The sequence below is a fragment of the Eptesicus fuscus genome, chromosome 18, assembly GCF_027574615.1.
Source record: "Eptesicus fuscus isolate TK198812 chromosome 18, DD_ASM_mEF_20220401, whole genome shotgun sequence".
NCBI classification, from domain to species: domain Eukaryota; kingdom Metazoa; phylum Chordata; class Mammalia; order Chiroptera; family Vespertilionidae; genus Eptesicus; species Eptesicus fuscus.
In genome coordinates this window covers 32,675,207-32,688,671 of record NC_072490.1, presented here as the reverse complement: position 1 = coordinate 32,688,671, position 13,465 = coordinate 32,675,207, and the positions used below count along the sequence as shown (strand labels likewise).

General features: G+C 49.7%; 1 protein-coding gene across 4 annotated transcripts in view; it reads right to left on the bottom strand.

The window, feature by feature from the left end:
* PXYLP1 (2-phosphoxylose phosphatase 1) overlaps nt 1-13,465 on the bottom strand; it is a 76,808-nt gene that overhangs the window by 22,381 nt on the left and 40,962 nt on the right. For 3 of the 4 annotated variants that reach the window (XM_054708037.1, XM_054708038.1, XM_008156474.3), the window contains one exon: nt 5,845-5,976. In XM_054708037.1, coding sequence (XP_054564012.1) covers nt 5,845-5,923 — 79 coding nt within the window. In that variant the 5' untranslated portion in view covers nt 5,924-5,976. Of the gene's footprint in view, nt 1-2,200; nt 2,259-5,844; nt 5,977-13,465 lie in introns of those variants that run through there. The other variant, XM_028128176.2, reaches the window with a different exon arrangement.

The window sequence follows — 13,465 nt, the reverse complement described above, 5'->3', positions numbered from 1 at the left end:
CTCCCATATCACCCTGCCATAAATTCTCCATTTCATTTTATTTAACAAACACGCACACAGTGATTACTGTGTCAGGCGCTATTCTAAGTGTTGTATAAATATCACTTTACTTAATCCTTTGCCGACCATATGAAATAGGGACTCTCATTATCCCCATTGTACAGATGAGAAAACTGAGGCACGGAGAAGGGAAATAAGTGGAGGACAGGGATTCGATCGAGGCAGTCTGGCTCCAGAGTCCCTGTTCTTTCTCATGCTGCTGCCTCTGACGGGTCCTAGCACATTGCACACTGTGTCCCAGGCACCTGCTCCTGACTCTCCACTAGGCAGAGAGCTCCTGCAGCCCGGGGGAGATCAACCTCCCAGCCCAGGGCCTCGCAAACTGCAAACTCAAGGAACCTCCGCTGAAGGACACAGCGGTGCATGCTCAGGACCCTGGATCGACAAGGAACACGCAAGTCACAAAACCTCAGCGTCTGAAGTGACTTCAAATGGCATCGGGTGCGATGAGCTGCCTAATAGTCTGCTCTTCAGAGAGCGACGCTCCAGGGATGGCACACCACCCGCTCCACCTCCGAGTGACGCGGACGCGTGACTGGAATGTGTCTCCACGGCCACGCAGAACAGGCCCGACTCCTCTTGCTCCTGCAGACAACCCTCGCTTTCACTTCTGCAGGGCAACTGCCTGGAGATCGGATTCTCCCTTGGAACCTGCTCTGGTCAACTGGGCCGAAGAAGGTGACCCCAGACATAGGTGCCATGTGCCAATTTAGATTAACTCCTACCACAGCCAATGAACTCTGATAAAAAACAAATAAAAGTATGATGTATTACACACACACACACACACACACACACACACACACACACACACACACAGCTAAAGTAACATAAGCCTCTGCAGCCTCTGAAACAGCAAGAGCCCTGGTTTCCGAGGACGGTGCATCGCCCAGGACTCTGTACTGTTGCTGAAAAGGTTTGTGCTGATTAGGCTTCCGGAGCCAAGGGGCTTCCCACAGCGCTCTGTTCTCACACCAACACTGCGAAGCAACAACCACGACAACAACAAGGATCAACTCCATTTTACAGGGGAAACAGAGGCTCCAGGAGGTCACGCTTGCCCAAGGGCATTGCCCAAGGGCACACAGCTGCCAAGAGGCAGAGCATCCTTCAGACCCAGGGCGCTGACTGCAGAGCCGGCCTGCTCCTGTCCGGCTGCCATTTGGGGAAGGCGGGGTTGGAACAGTGAAATGCGCATGAAATAAGCGCCCAGGAAAGGCTGCGTGGAAGCAGGAAAATGGACGATGACACAGGAGCAGAAAAAAGGAAAACAACGAATTGTTCACGAGTCTTCGCAGCCCGATGGCCCTTCCCTGTTGCGCTCAAGGAGTCCCTCGGTCTGCGGTGTTATTTTTCCCCCTTGGGCTCATTTTAACCGGAACAACTAAAGATACTCATGCCTAGTGGCTCCCTTCTACAACTTAAAAATCATGAATTTCGGAATGTCCCTATTTCAAAACTCAAAAACATCAAGGACTTGAAAATACAAAATGAATGACTTTCATTAAAGGCTATTAGCATATAGCAAGATATTAATACCATTTAAAATAAACATATTTTGAGAAACTATGAACTATCTTAACCTTTTTTTTATCCTTTCTCGACCACCTCTACCCCTGACATTGTAGAGGAATGCCCAACACACATAAGCACTTAATAAACATATGTGGGTTCACGGACACACTTTCTGCATCAAGGGGGAGAAAAAAGCTTACTTGGAAAACCTGATTTTCAAAACTGTCACCCCGTGTCATAACTTTCTCATGGTCAAAACATCAGAAGAAGAAAATTACCAACAGGACAAAAGAAAATAACACAGTCCAATTTGCAGACGTAAAACTGGACGGCTTACTTAAAGCAAGAGAAAACCAAGTTCTATCGGATTGCCTCAACCGTATTCCTTAAAATAATCGTAAGTGCTAACCTGATATTCAAAAATTCGTCAAAAGAAACGGTGAAGAAAAAGACCCCGTATTTCAGGGTAGGAATAAAAACGCGAGGGGCACGCAAGCATATATCTTTGTATCATAAATCAGTGGAGTTTCTAACACCCTAAAAACGGGCACCCAACCAAGCAATTAAACAAAGCAATTACACCCCACTGCCACCAAAATGGGTAAATGCCAAAATTACACGTTACCTAGCAGGAGAAGAGCCGTAAGAGCATCCATATCTCAGCAGCGTTCCGAACCGCAACGCATCCAAGAAGGAGAGAGCTCAGACCCACGCAGGCTAATTTACCCTGAAAAATTTTCCTTTCAGAAAGTATGGCTGCAAATTGGTGCTCCCAAAACAGAAGGGACTTTCACAAGAGTTATGTAAGCAGAGCACACAGGCCAATTCAGTGACGCGGGAACCACCTCATGCAAAAGCAACGCGGCGAGCACAAGCAACCCCCATTCACGTCCCAGGTCCCGGCAGCTTCTCAGAATAAAAATCCAGGCCGACTGGAACCTCCCACCTCTGCAGCCAAAGGATGGAAAATTTTTAATGAAAAGTTAGACACAATTAAACAACCGAGGGTCCTGGCACGCTTTTTGGAAAGGATTCCTACTTTATGGTTCGTTAGCCATCTGGGGTATCTTTAAACTTCCTATGTGCGCCTAATCTTGAAGGCTTTCCCGATTCTGGACGGATAAATGAGTACTTCAGATTCTTTCCAGGGTTAGAAACAGGCTGTCATAGGCGCCAGAGGGGCGCCTGGAATCTGCCTCAAACTGGAGGTGAATCAGGGAAACCTGCTCAAAGCCTCCTCTCTTCAGACCACTTTTTCCAAACGCCACGTCTTTCCCACGTTCCTCGGCGCTCGTGGAACACCCCACTCGCCAGGCCACCTGCTCGTTTCCCATCATTCAAACTGCGGCAGAAACGCCACCTCCTCACAGAGCCATCCGCGGCGGTGACGGGTGCCAACCACTTGTCTCCCGCCCATGAGGGTGAGGAGGTACACGGAGGGAAGGCGGGCGACAGCGAGAACACCATTCCCAGCATGACGCAGACGGGGAAAGGGAAGCAGGGTCAGCCTGCTTTTCAGAGCAGGCGGAGATTCATTCATTCCCCTAGCAAACATCATGAAACACCTGCTGCGTGGTGGGCAGTGCAGTTCCTCGGGTACCGAGGGCAACATGGCATGGACCCCTCTCTCAGAACAGACAGCCGCGTAGGAGGAAAAGATACAAGAACTGAAAATGATGATAATGCATGGTTAGGGCAAGAAGGGAACAGCGTCAGCCATTATGCTCAATTAATACTGGACAAAGGAGGTAAGAGCAGACAATGGAGTCAAGACAGTCTCTTTAATAAATGGTGCTGGGAAATTTGGACAGATACGTGCAAAAAAATGAAACTAGACCACCAACGTACACCATACACAAAAACAAACTCAAAATGGCTAAAGGACTTGAATGTAAGACGGGAAACCATAAAAATCCTACAAGACTCCATAGGCAGCAAAATATCAGACATATGTCGTAGCAATATCTTTACAGACACAGCCCCTAGGGCAATGGAGACTAAGGAGAAAATAAACACATGGGACTACATCAAAATAAAAAGCTTTCTGCACAGCAAAAGAAACCATCAACAAAACAATAAGAAAGCCCACTGCATGGGAGAACATATTTGCCAATGATATTTCTGATAAGGGTTTAATCTCCAAATTTACAGAGAACTCATACAACTTAGCAAAAGGAAGATAAATGACCCAATAAAAAAATGGTCAAAGGATCTAAATAGACACTTTTCGAAAGAGGACATACAGAAGACCCAGAGACATGAAAACCTGCTCAAAGTCACTAGTCATCCAAGAGATGCAAATCAAAACAACCATGAGATACCATCTCACACCTGTCAGAATGGCTATCATCAACAAATCAACAAACAACAAGTGCTGGCGAGGATGCGGAGAAAAAGGAACCCTCCTGCACTGCTGGTGGGAATGCAGACTGGTGCAGCCCCTGTGGAGAACAGTATGGAGTTTCCTGAAAAAGTTAAAAATGGAACTCCCATCTGACCCAGTAATCCCACTTCTAGGACTATATCCCAAGAAAACAGAAACACCAATCAGAAAGGATATATGCACCCCTATGTTCATAGCAGCACAATTTACAATAGCTGGGATTTGGAAACAGCCTAAGTACCCATCAGCAGATGAGTGGATTAAAAAACTGTGGTACATCTACACAATGGAATACTATGCTACTATTAAAAAGAAGGAACTTTTACCATTTGCAACAGCATGGATGGAACCAGAGAGCATTATGCTAAGCGAAATAAGCCAGTCAGAGAAAGATAAACATCACATGATCTCACTCATATCTACACTAATAAAAGAGAAAGATGCAAATTGACTGTACCTTTGTGATGCACACCAGCCAATCAGGAGTGAGTATGCAAATTAATCCAACAAAGATGGTGGGTTAATTTGCACACACAGGCACCAAGCGGCCAGGGCAGGACACTTGTGCACACAGGCGTTCCGCACCGCCCCAGCTGCTCTGGGCCTCTGGGCAGCGTGGGAAGGCAGAAAGGTGGCTACAGGCTGGAGCAAAGGTGGTGCCGGCAGCCAGGGGAAGGAAGGCCCATTCTTCCACGAATCTTTGTGCATCGGGCCTCTAGTGTGGGATATAATGATCAACATAATTTGATGAACAAGAATAGATCAATCTAGAGAAAAATGGTAAGGGGGGTTGTTAGAGAGCAACCAAAGGACTTATATGCATGCATATTAGCATAACCAATGGACACAGACACTGGGGTGGTGGGGGCTTGCCCGGGTTGGGAAGGGATGGGGGAGGGGATCAATAGGGGGAAAAGGAGACATATGTAAAACTTTAAACAATAAATAAATAAAAAAAACTCTAGCAAAAAATAAAAAAGGAAACAGGGTCAGGACGATGTACATCAAAGAAGCACCATTCTCAGCTGGGGGCCCTGGAAGGTTCCTGGAGGCGAAAAGGGCTGAGTTTAGGGGGAAAGGGGGAGGAAGGTAGGGAGGTGAGGAGGAGAGCACTCCAGGCAGAGGGGCCGGCGGGATCCGGGCACAGAACAGCTGGATATGGAGAGAATGCCAGGCAACTGGGCAAGGCTGTGTCATCAAGTCCAAGGTGAGAGAGGCCACAGGATGGCGAAGGGCCTCCGAGACCATGGGCCACCACTGAGAGGTTACAACCAAGGTGGTAGGGCCGGATCTGTGTTTGAGGACGGTGCACGGTTCTGGGCCCAGCCTGAGCACGGGCTCCCAGTGAAGGGCAAAGTGCTGGGCAGGGAGGTCTGGGGCCTGGCTTCACCGGCCGAGCTCTTGCCTCGCCACACGCAATCTCCAGGGGGCTGAGTTTCATACCTAATGCCCTCACCTTCCCCAACAACTCCAACCCACTGCCCACTGAACATAAAACAGACACCACCCGCAAAGAACCAGCCAGAGGGTCAAATACCTCAGCTCTGAGTGGCTTGGCATGACGAGAAAACAAGCTGGGCCACTCAGTGTCTCCGGGAATCTAAGAATCCGGGAATAACCAGGCAGTTTAGGAATCTGTGCAGAAGCCAAAAAAGGGTCACAAGGCCTAGTGAGCGCGCTTGTCCCTCGGCCAAGAAAGATGCCAGAACCATTCAGGGGCTGAGGATTCCTGCTCCCAGCCATCCGCCATTAGCACCAAAAATAAAAAGACTCGGTTGTTTTCAACCCCACTGCCCACTTGGAGGACAGGGGCTTTGGGCCTACTTGCTCACCTGGAGGGCCCTCTGTTTCAGAGGGAGCCCCCCCACTCCCGCCCAGATACTCACAGAACTGCAGGCTGAGGCTCAGGAGGGCCAGCAGCGCAGCGAGCGCCAGCAGCAGCAAGAAGCGATTGCGGAAAAGCATTATTATTTGCTCTGTCTCCTCCTCATGGTTTCACCTCAAATCGGGAACATGCCCTGTGAATAAAGCAGAGGCAATAAGCATGTGTTCCGAGCTGGAAAAACCAAGTTTGGCAACTGATGAAAATAATCCAATCAGCCCAGGCCTCCGGCAGGCAGACGTGAGTCCCAGAGGGAGAACAATGGCGAGCTTCGGGTTCCGTCTCTGCCCCCAAATGAGGCCGCCAAGAACGGGTCTGTCAAGTTAATAAGAGGAAACCAGTTCGTGAATGGTCCGTTTATCTGATATCGACAGGGAATGAGATACTTTACAGCGTGACCTTTCCAGAGAAAAGGTAAAGGAAGTTTATTGAGCACCTATTGGTACAGTGTGCCGGGCAGTGAAGTGTTTCTGGGACCAGCTCATGCTCACCCCATTCTGAACCCCAACTACTTTCTCTCTCTCATTTTTTTTGAACTACCCTAGCTTCAAGTCTTATGTTCTTTTTTAAAAATATATTTCTGCCGAAACCGGTTTGGCTCAGTGGATAGAGCGTCGGCCTGCGGACTCAAGGGTCCCGGGTTCGATTCCGGTCAAGGGCATGTACCTTGGTTGCGGGCACATCCCCAGTAGGGGGTGTGCAAGAGGCAGCTGATCGATGTTTCTCTCTCATCGATGTTTCTAACTCTCTATCCCTCTCTCTTCCTCTCTGTAAAAAATCAATAAAATATATTTAAAAAATATATATATATATTTCTATTGATTTCAGAGAGGAAGGGAGAGGGAGAGATAGATACATCAATGATGAGAGAGAATCATTGATCGGCTGCCTCTTGCACACCCCCTACAGGGGATTGAGCCTGCAACCCAGGCATATGCCCTTGACCGGAATCGAACCCGGGACCCTTCAGTTCGCAGGCCAATGCTCTAACCACTGAGCGAAACCAGCTAAGGCTGTCTTTTTTTTTTTTTTTTTTTTTTTATGAACGTTTTGCTAAGATGACTCCGGTCTTTTTTATTTTTAACATTAACCTGAATGCCAATCACTGTGATGTATGGCACAGTAATGTCTTTAGGGATGGGGGGGGGGGAGGCACCTGGGGACTTGTTCCTATAAGCAGCCCTTTCTGTTAATTAGAGACCTTCCCCCCACTTGACCATTGAGCTATTTCAGCTGCATCTACAGGTCTTCCTGCAGCCCCACCCACCTCAGAACTGTGCACAAAGGCTCTAAAAAAGGTTGCATACGGCCCTAAATGACCCTGCTGTGAAGGAAAGAAAAAGTGAATGTTCCCTATAGGTTTTTCCCCCCACCCCGTCACTCTTAGATACCAAGTTTATTTCCTGGTCTCATTTGCATTTGAAGTAGAACTTGAACATCACACTCTTTAGAAAAGGGTCTTCAACCAGAATAAAATTAGAACAGTCATTTCCAACTGGATTTTACCAGCAGAATCTTTTCCACCTTCAAACACAATCTCCTTCAGAGCCCAGACAGACACGGTCGGATAAAAGCTCACCTGCCGATGTGGTGAGTGTTGCACCACTTTGTGAATATACAAAAAACGACTAAATTGCACACCAAGTGACTTGTACGCTCTGTGGATTCTAGCTCAATAAAGCTGTTGTTTTGTTTTGTTTTTTAAAGCCCATCTGCAGGGCATGAAGCAGCAGCCACAGCCCTCGAGTTCCCTGGTCCCCATCCCCACCCCCACAAGGGCCCTGCAAAGGAGTTTGAGAACCACTCCTTTCAGGGTTATGTCAGAGAACATTTGCTCAAAGGTTGACGTAAATACACACGTACCTCACAACTGGGCCTGGACATCTGGCAACCAGCATTTCTGTTAACAAACAGATCCCAATTTTACACCTTCAAAGGAACACTGCTTCTGTCCCTTTAGTTACTGCCCCCCACTAAGGGCCAGTGCCTCCTGTCCCAGGACATCGTGTCCCGGGACACTCCCCTCCTTGCCCTGGTGGGGTCTCTTGCTTCAGCCCCTCGGAGAGCAGACCTGCCTCTTGATCGCTCTGTACTTGGGCGTGGGAGGTCAGGGCCTTCCTTCTGGTGCTGGGCCCGGTCTGCCCCGCCCCCACCACCACCACCATCACTTCCTGCCTCCAGTCACTCAGGGGATTTTTTCCATCACACTTACTGGCAGCTGCGGCTATTGGAACTACTAAGTCTGCGCCCTTTGGTTTTACCAGACACTGCCTTTGCACACGAGGATGAACCGCAAGATGGTTCGGAGTTGTCTTCACGCGGGCATTAGGTGGAAACAACTGCTACTTGCTGCGTAAAATCTCAGGCTGATAGCATGGCGGATTCACTGCCCTGGTGACTTCCAATTTGTTCGCGCCTTTCTGGATCAATGGCCTTGTAGAGTCTCCTCCCACATTGACTCTAAGCTTAGCACAGGTGTTGGCCTTGGCCGGTGGTCGGCAAACTCATTAGTCAACACAGCCAGATATCAACAGTACGACTGAAATTTCTTTGGAGAGCCAAGTTTTTTCAACTTAAACTTCTTCTAACGCCACTTCTTCAAAACAGACTCGCCCAGGCCGTGGTATTTTGTGGAAGAGCCACACTCAAGGGGCCCAAGAGCCGCATGTGGCTCGCGAGCCGCAGTTTGCCGACCACGGGCCTTGGCCAATGGGACAATAGCTAGTGAGCAGCAAGCAGAGGCTTGGAAAGTCCTCGTGTACTGGGGTTTGTCCTCCTTTGCTGCTTCTGGAACTCCAAGACCACCATGTGAAGATACCGGACCAGCAGCTGGCGGGTGACAGACCAGGTGCAGGCCGGGCTGCAGACAACCCGCCTGCCGGTCACCACACATGTGAGCAAGGCCATCCCAGATCATCCAGCCCAGCCACGCCACCGGCAGATGGATATCAGGAGGGTCAGCCCAGACTAAAACAACCACATGGCCAACCCACACAGCACAAGCAAATATAACGGGTGCTGTTTTAAGCCACTACATTCTGGGAGCTTGATATAAAACAAAGAAACTGATATAATAAAGAGGAAATGCCTAGCACCTTTACTAGGAATTTCTTCTTTTTTTTTTTTATTGATTTCAGAGAGGAAGGGAGAGGGAGAGAGATAGATAGAAACATCAATGATGAGAGAGACTCATTGATTGGCTGCCTCCTGCACGCCCCCTACTGGGGATCGGGCCTGCAACCTAGGCATGTGTCCTTGACTGGAATCGAACCCGGGACCCTTCAGTCCGCAGGCCGATGCTCTATCCACTGAGCCAAACCAGGTAGGGCACTAAGAATTTCTAAGCCAGGGTCTAGTCCCCACATCTTCATCTGCAGGTGTCGTTTGCAAAGCTCCCTCTTGTCTGCATTCTTCAATACGCTGAGCGCTATTTGGGAAAAAAAGGGCTATATTTAGTTCTAGACTTAAAATACTGAGGACATGCTGGGTTAACCAGATGGCTGGGATCACGTGACTGCCTTACTGCTTTTAGCTTTCAGGCTACTGACATCTCTGCGTATCTGATGCTTTGCATTTGATGACACGGGCCTCGATCTGGGAGCACCCACCCCTCCCCTTGATGCTGTCTGGGTTTCTGTGCCCCACTCCCCTTCTGACGCTCCCCTGGCAGCTGCCAAATGCCGGGTGATGGTCAGGGTCTCGCTGCCTCCGCTTGTGCTAGGGACCAGCTTGGCGTGACCACAGCCCTGGCAGTGACGAACACATGCTTGATTCTGGAGCCTATTTCCTCAGGTAACTAGGAGAGGAAGGCCATGCTTTGTTCTTAATTAAAAAAAAAAAAAAAAGACTATAATGATGACATAATCCAAAATTCACCTGGACTGGAAGATGTCTGTGTTTGCAGCTGGAATTAGGACGCCATCCAGTGTGTGTGTGTGTGTGTGTGTGTGTGTGTGTGTGTGTGTGTGTGAGTGTGTCTTCACGGGGAACAATTCCTTAGTGAAAGGGGCTGACAGGAGCCCTGACACAGTGGAAAGGGGACTGGCACACCTGTGACAATTCCCTGCTCGGCCACGTGGTTTCTGGGTGCCCTCCTCACAACGGACTGACTTCGCTGCTCAGGCCCTAGGATCCGCTCTTTTATGAAGAAGGGGCTGAGAGTATAACGAAGCAGGAGGGTGGTGAGGAACGGCTGTTGTCACTTGCAGGACCGTGGCACCGAGATGCCGTGCCGTGTTGGGCTCCCCAGCTCTGGGGGAAGGAATCACAGGGACCCGGGGACTCTGTACCATCCTCAAAACACAAAGATCTGCCCGTTCCCCGGAGCTGCTGCTTCTGTCCCAGGCTGTTCCTCTTCCAAACCCTGGCCACTGGCCACGTCCCTACTCCCCGGCCCAGCCCCGACGGCCGGGGCAGGCAGCCACGTTTGCAGCCGGTTCCTGGCAGGACTTCCCCGGGGCTGACTCAGCTGTGGTGCCCCGACACTGCCGCGGGTTCTCCGGCCGGGCACATCCGTGCCCACTTCTGTTGGGCCCCATCCTAAGAAGAGGAGATCACCAATTAAAACCCTAAGTCCTGTAGATGGTGTACAGAATTTAGGGTTTTAAAGATGACCATAACTGCTTGTAAGAAAAATGTGCGTTCAATTATCTCTCACTGGTGTCGTTAAAATGCCGTTACCAAGCTAGAAAGGTGGTACTCAAGAAAACGCTTTACATGTAATTATACACTTTTATTTTACTTTTTTCTCTCCGTCTCTGGCCCAAGCTCGGGCCCCACTCTCCATAGACCCCTTTCTCTTTTTCCGTCCCTCGCAAGGAGGCTCAGGCCGCCATGCAGGGAGCCACACCATCTGGGGGTCCCTTCTGGCCATATTCCTTCCACGGGGGCCTGCATACCCGCCCCCCCCCCGGGGAGGCTGCAGCTTCTCTGGACACTCCACCAGACCCGTCCAGTCATGCGAAGTGACAGCCACCTCTCTGGGTCCACAGCGTGCTGACTCGGAGCCCAGAGAATAAAGTCCCTGGGAAGACGCACTGGCCCCTCAGCAGGCGGAGACGCTGGGATTGCCACCTGCCTCGGCACGGCTCCCTCGTCTGCTAATCCCAGCACCTCTCAGGCCCCAGGGCCTTGCGTGCAAAAGGTGCTCTAGACCCAAGATGGCATCACGACCAAACCCAGTTCCTGTAAACACTTCCGTGGAAACAACTATTTTGTGTCCGAGGCTGAACAGACAACAGCGGCCAGTCATCACGTGTGTGCTGGGCACGGCCTGAGTCTGGTGTGCTAAACCCACGCGGTAAAAATATCTTAAATCCCGAAATAAAATCGTTAACTCTGAATTCCCGGTGAAACGGCAAACAATAAAACAGCCAACTGCAACACAACTTTACAACAGATTTGAACAGTGAAAGGAAATCTTTTAGAATATAATTTTGAAAAAAGAAGTACTAGTTAATAGGCATTTCCCATTATATTATGGTAAACAGTATTTCTGAATTAAGAGGAAAAAGGAACACCTCAACGGCATTTGTACAAGCCACCATTCCGCCACCAGAGACGTCCACAGCCCGAGCCCTGGCCTGATTGGCACCGTGTCAGAGCTAGACATGCCACGCCTAGTGACTGGGTCCCCTCTGATGTGTACAGAAGTCCGGGTTTGAAATATGACCATAACTGCTTGAAAGAAAAATGTGTATCCAATTATCTCCTCTCGTTTGTGTCGTTAAAATAGCGTTACCAAGAGAGAAAGGTGGTATTAAAGAAAATGCTTTAGATGTATTATGTACTATTATTTTATTTTTTTGGTCCTAATCATTTTGGCCTACGTAAATACAGTGTTAAATAATTTTTTTAAAAAAACCAAACCCAAGTCTAAATTGTGAAATAAATATGAACTTAGCAAAGGTAAAGTCTATGTCTTAATAGTCCTCCCTGTCCAAGGTCACCTCCCAAAGTAGAGTTTAACTACAATATCGGAGATGCCTGGCTAAGAATAAACCAACTGTAAAGTCTGCTGAATGACAGATTCCAGAACCTCATGGAAACCCCAGGCAGGGGGACAGGCACCAAGGAGGCCGTGGGCTCCCAGCAGCTACTCACATTCCAGCTACTCAAACCCCAGCTCATCTGCAGGCTCAGTTCTAACGGTTGAAAGCAATTTGTTCATCTAAGTCAACCAGTCCCGTGGTCGGCAAACTGCGGCTCGCGAGCCACATGCGGCTCTTGGGCCCCTAGAGTGTGGCTCTTCCACAAAATACCATGGCCTGGGCGAGTCTATTTTGAAGAAGTGGCCCTAGAAGAAGTTTAAGTTTAAAAGATTTGGCTCTCAAAAGAAATGTCAGTCGTTGTACTGTTGATGTTTGGCTCTGTTGACCAGTGAGTTTGCCGACCACTGAACCAGTCGATTCAAAAGGACGTATTTCCCAAGAGCCGGTATGTGTCGGGCAGCATCTCAAGTGCCGAGGACACGGGAAGCAGGACCCCGAGCACAGGTTCTGCCATCTTAGAGGGCACGGCTGAAATGCACAAAAGTATTTGTGGTAAAAAGTATACGGGAGCTAGGAACTGCTTTAAAATACTGGGAGGCGGGGTGAAGGAGGAATTCATGAAACGAGATTGGCAAAATGTTGACAACGGTTGAAACTGGGTGAACACTGAGGGTGTGTTATATGATCGGCTCTGCTTTTGTGTACATTTGAAATGAAAAGTTTTTTTTTTAAAAAAAGATGTAAAAAAAAAAAAAAGGGAGCTCCCAGTCTGATGAGTGGAACAGCGAGTTAATACACGGAGACCATTAGGCCAAATGAAACCAGTGGCACCGGGAAGCAGGATGGGGGAGGGGAGGAGGCCTACCCAGGCCCAGAGAGGGTGGTAGGTTTCCTCGAGGAGGCTCAGCCAGAGCTCATTCTTGAAGAGCAGATTGGAGCGACTGCATTTGTAACTGCATTTTAGAGAAACAGAAGGAACCAAAGAAACAGCACCGAGTAAGACTGCACTGATGTACTGACTGACTGACTGTTGGGGGAGCGGGAGGGTTTGCCTCGCTTGTGAATGAGAGGAGCCAGAGCAGGGAGGTGGGTGAGTTCAGACGCCACTCGACAGCGGCATGTGCATCGAGTCTGCCATGTCAGGGGAGAGATGGCTGCCCAGAGGCCCCTTGGGACTGGACAGGGGAACCCCTCCTTGTCTGGGTCTGCTTCCCCATAGGAAGGGTTTGCCTTTGGCCTGGCACCCACAGGCAGGGGAGCTGCAAAGGTCTCACTCCCCCTGCCCAGGCCAGCATGCACACTGACCCCAAGGAGTGGCATTGCTAAGGGGACCCAACACACCCTTTGGAGTCCCCTCAGGACACAAAGCCACTGACCTCCAGGTTTGAGCGGGGCTGGGGGATTGATCCCAGGATCCGTGCCACCAAGCAGTGCCAGCTCGAGAGACAGAACCACCTTGTGGACTGACCCTCATTTCCCAGCCAGGGTTCTGTCTCTCCTCTCACCAGCCTCCTTCGGGAATATTGGACAGGAGCAGGCCCAGAGGGACACCTTACAGGATGCCCATTAGTCATGGGGGCTCCGCTTGACCACGCGGTACTTTGCCCACAGCGGACACTCCCAGGGCTCCTCTCT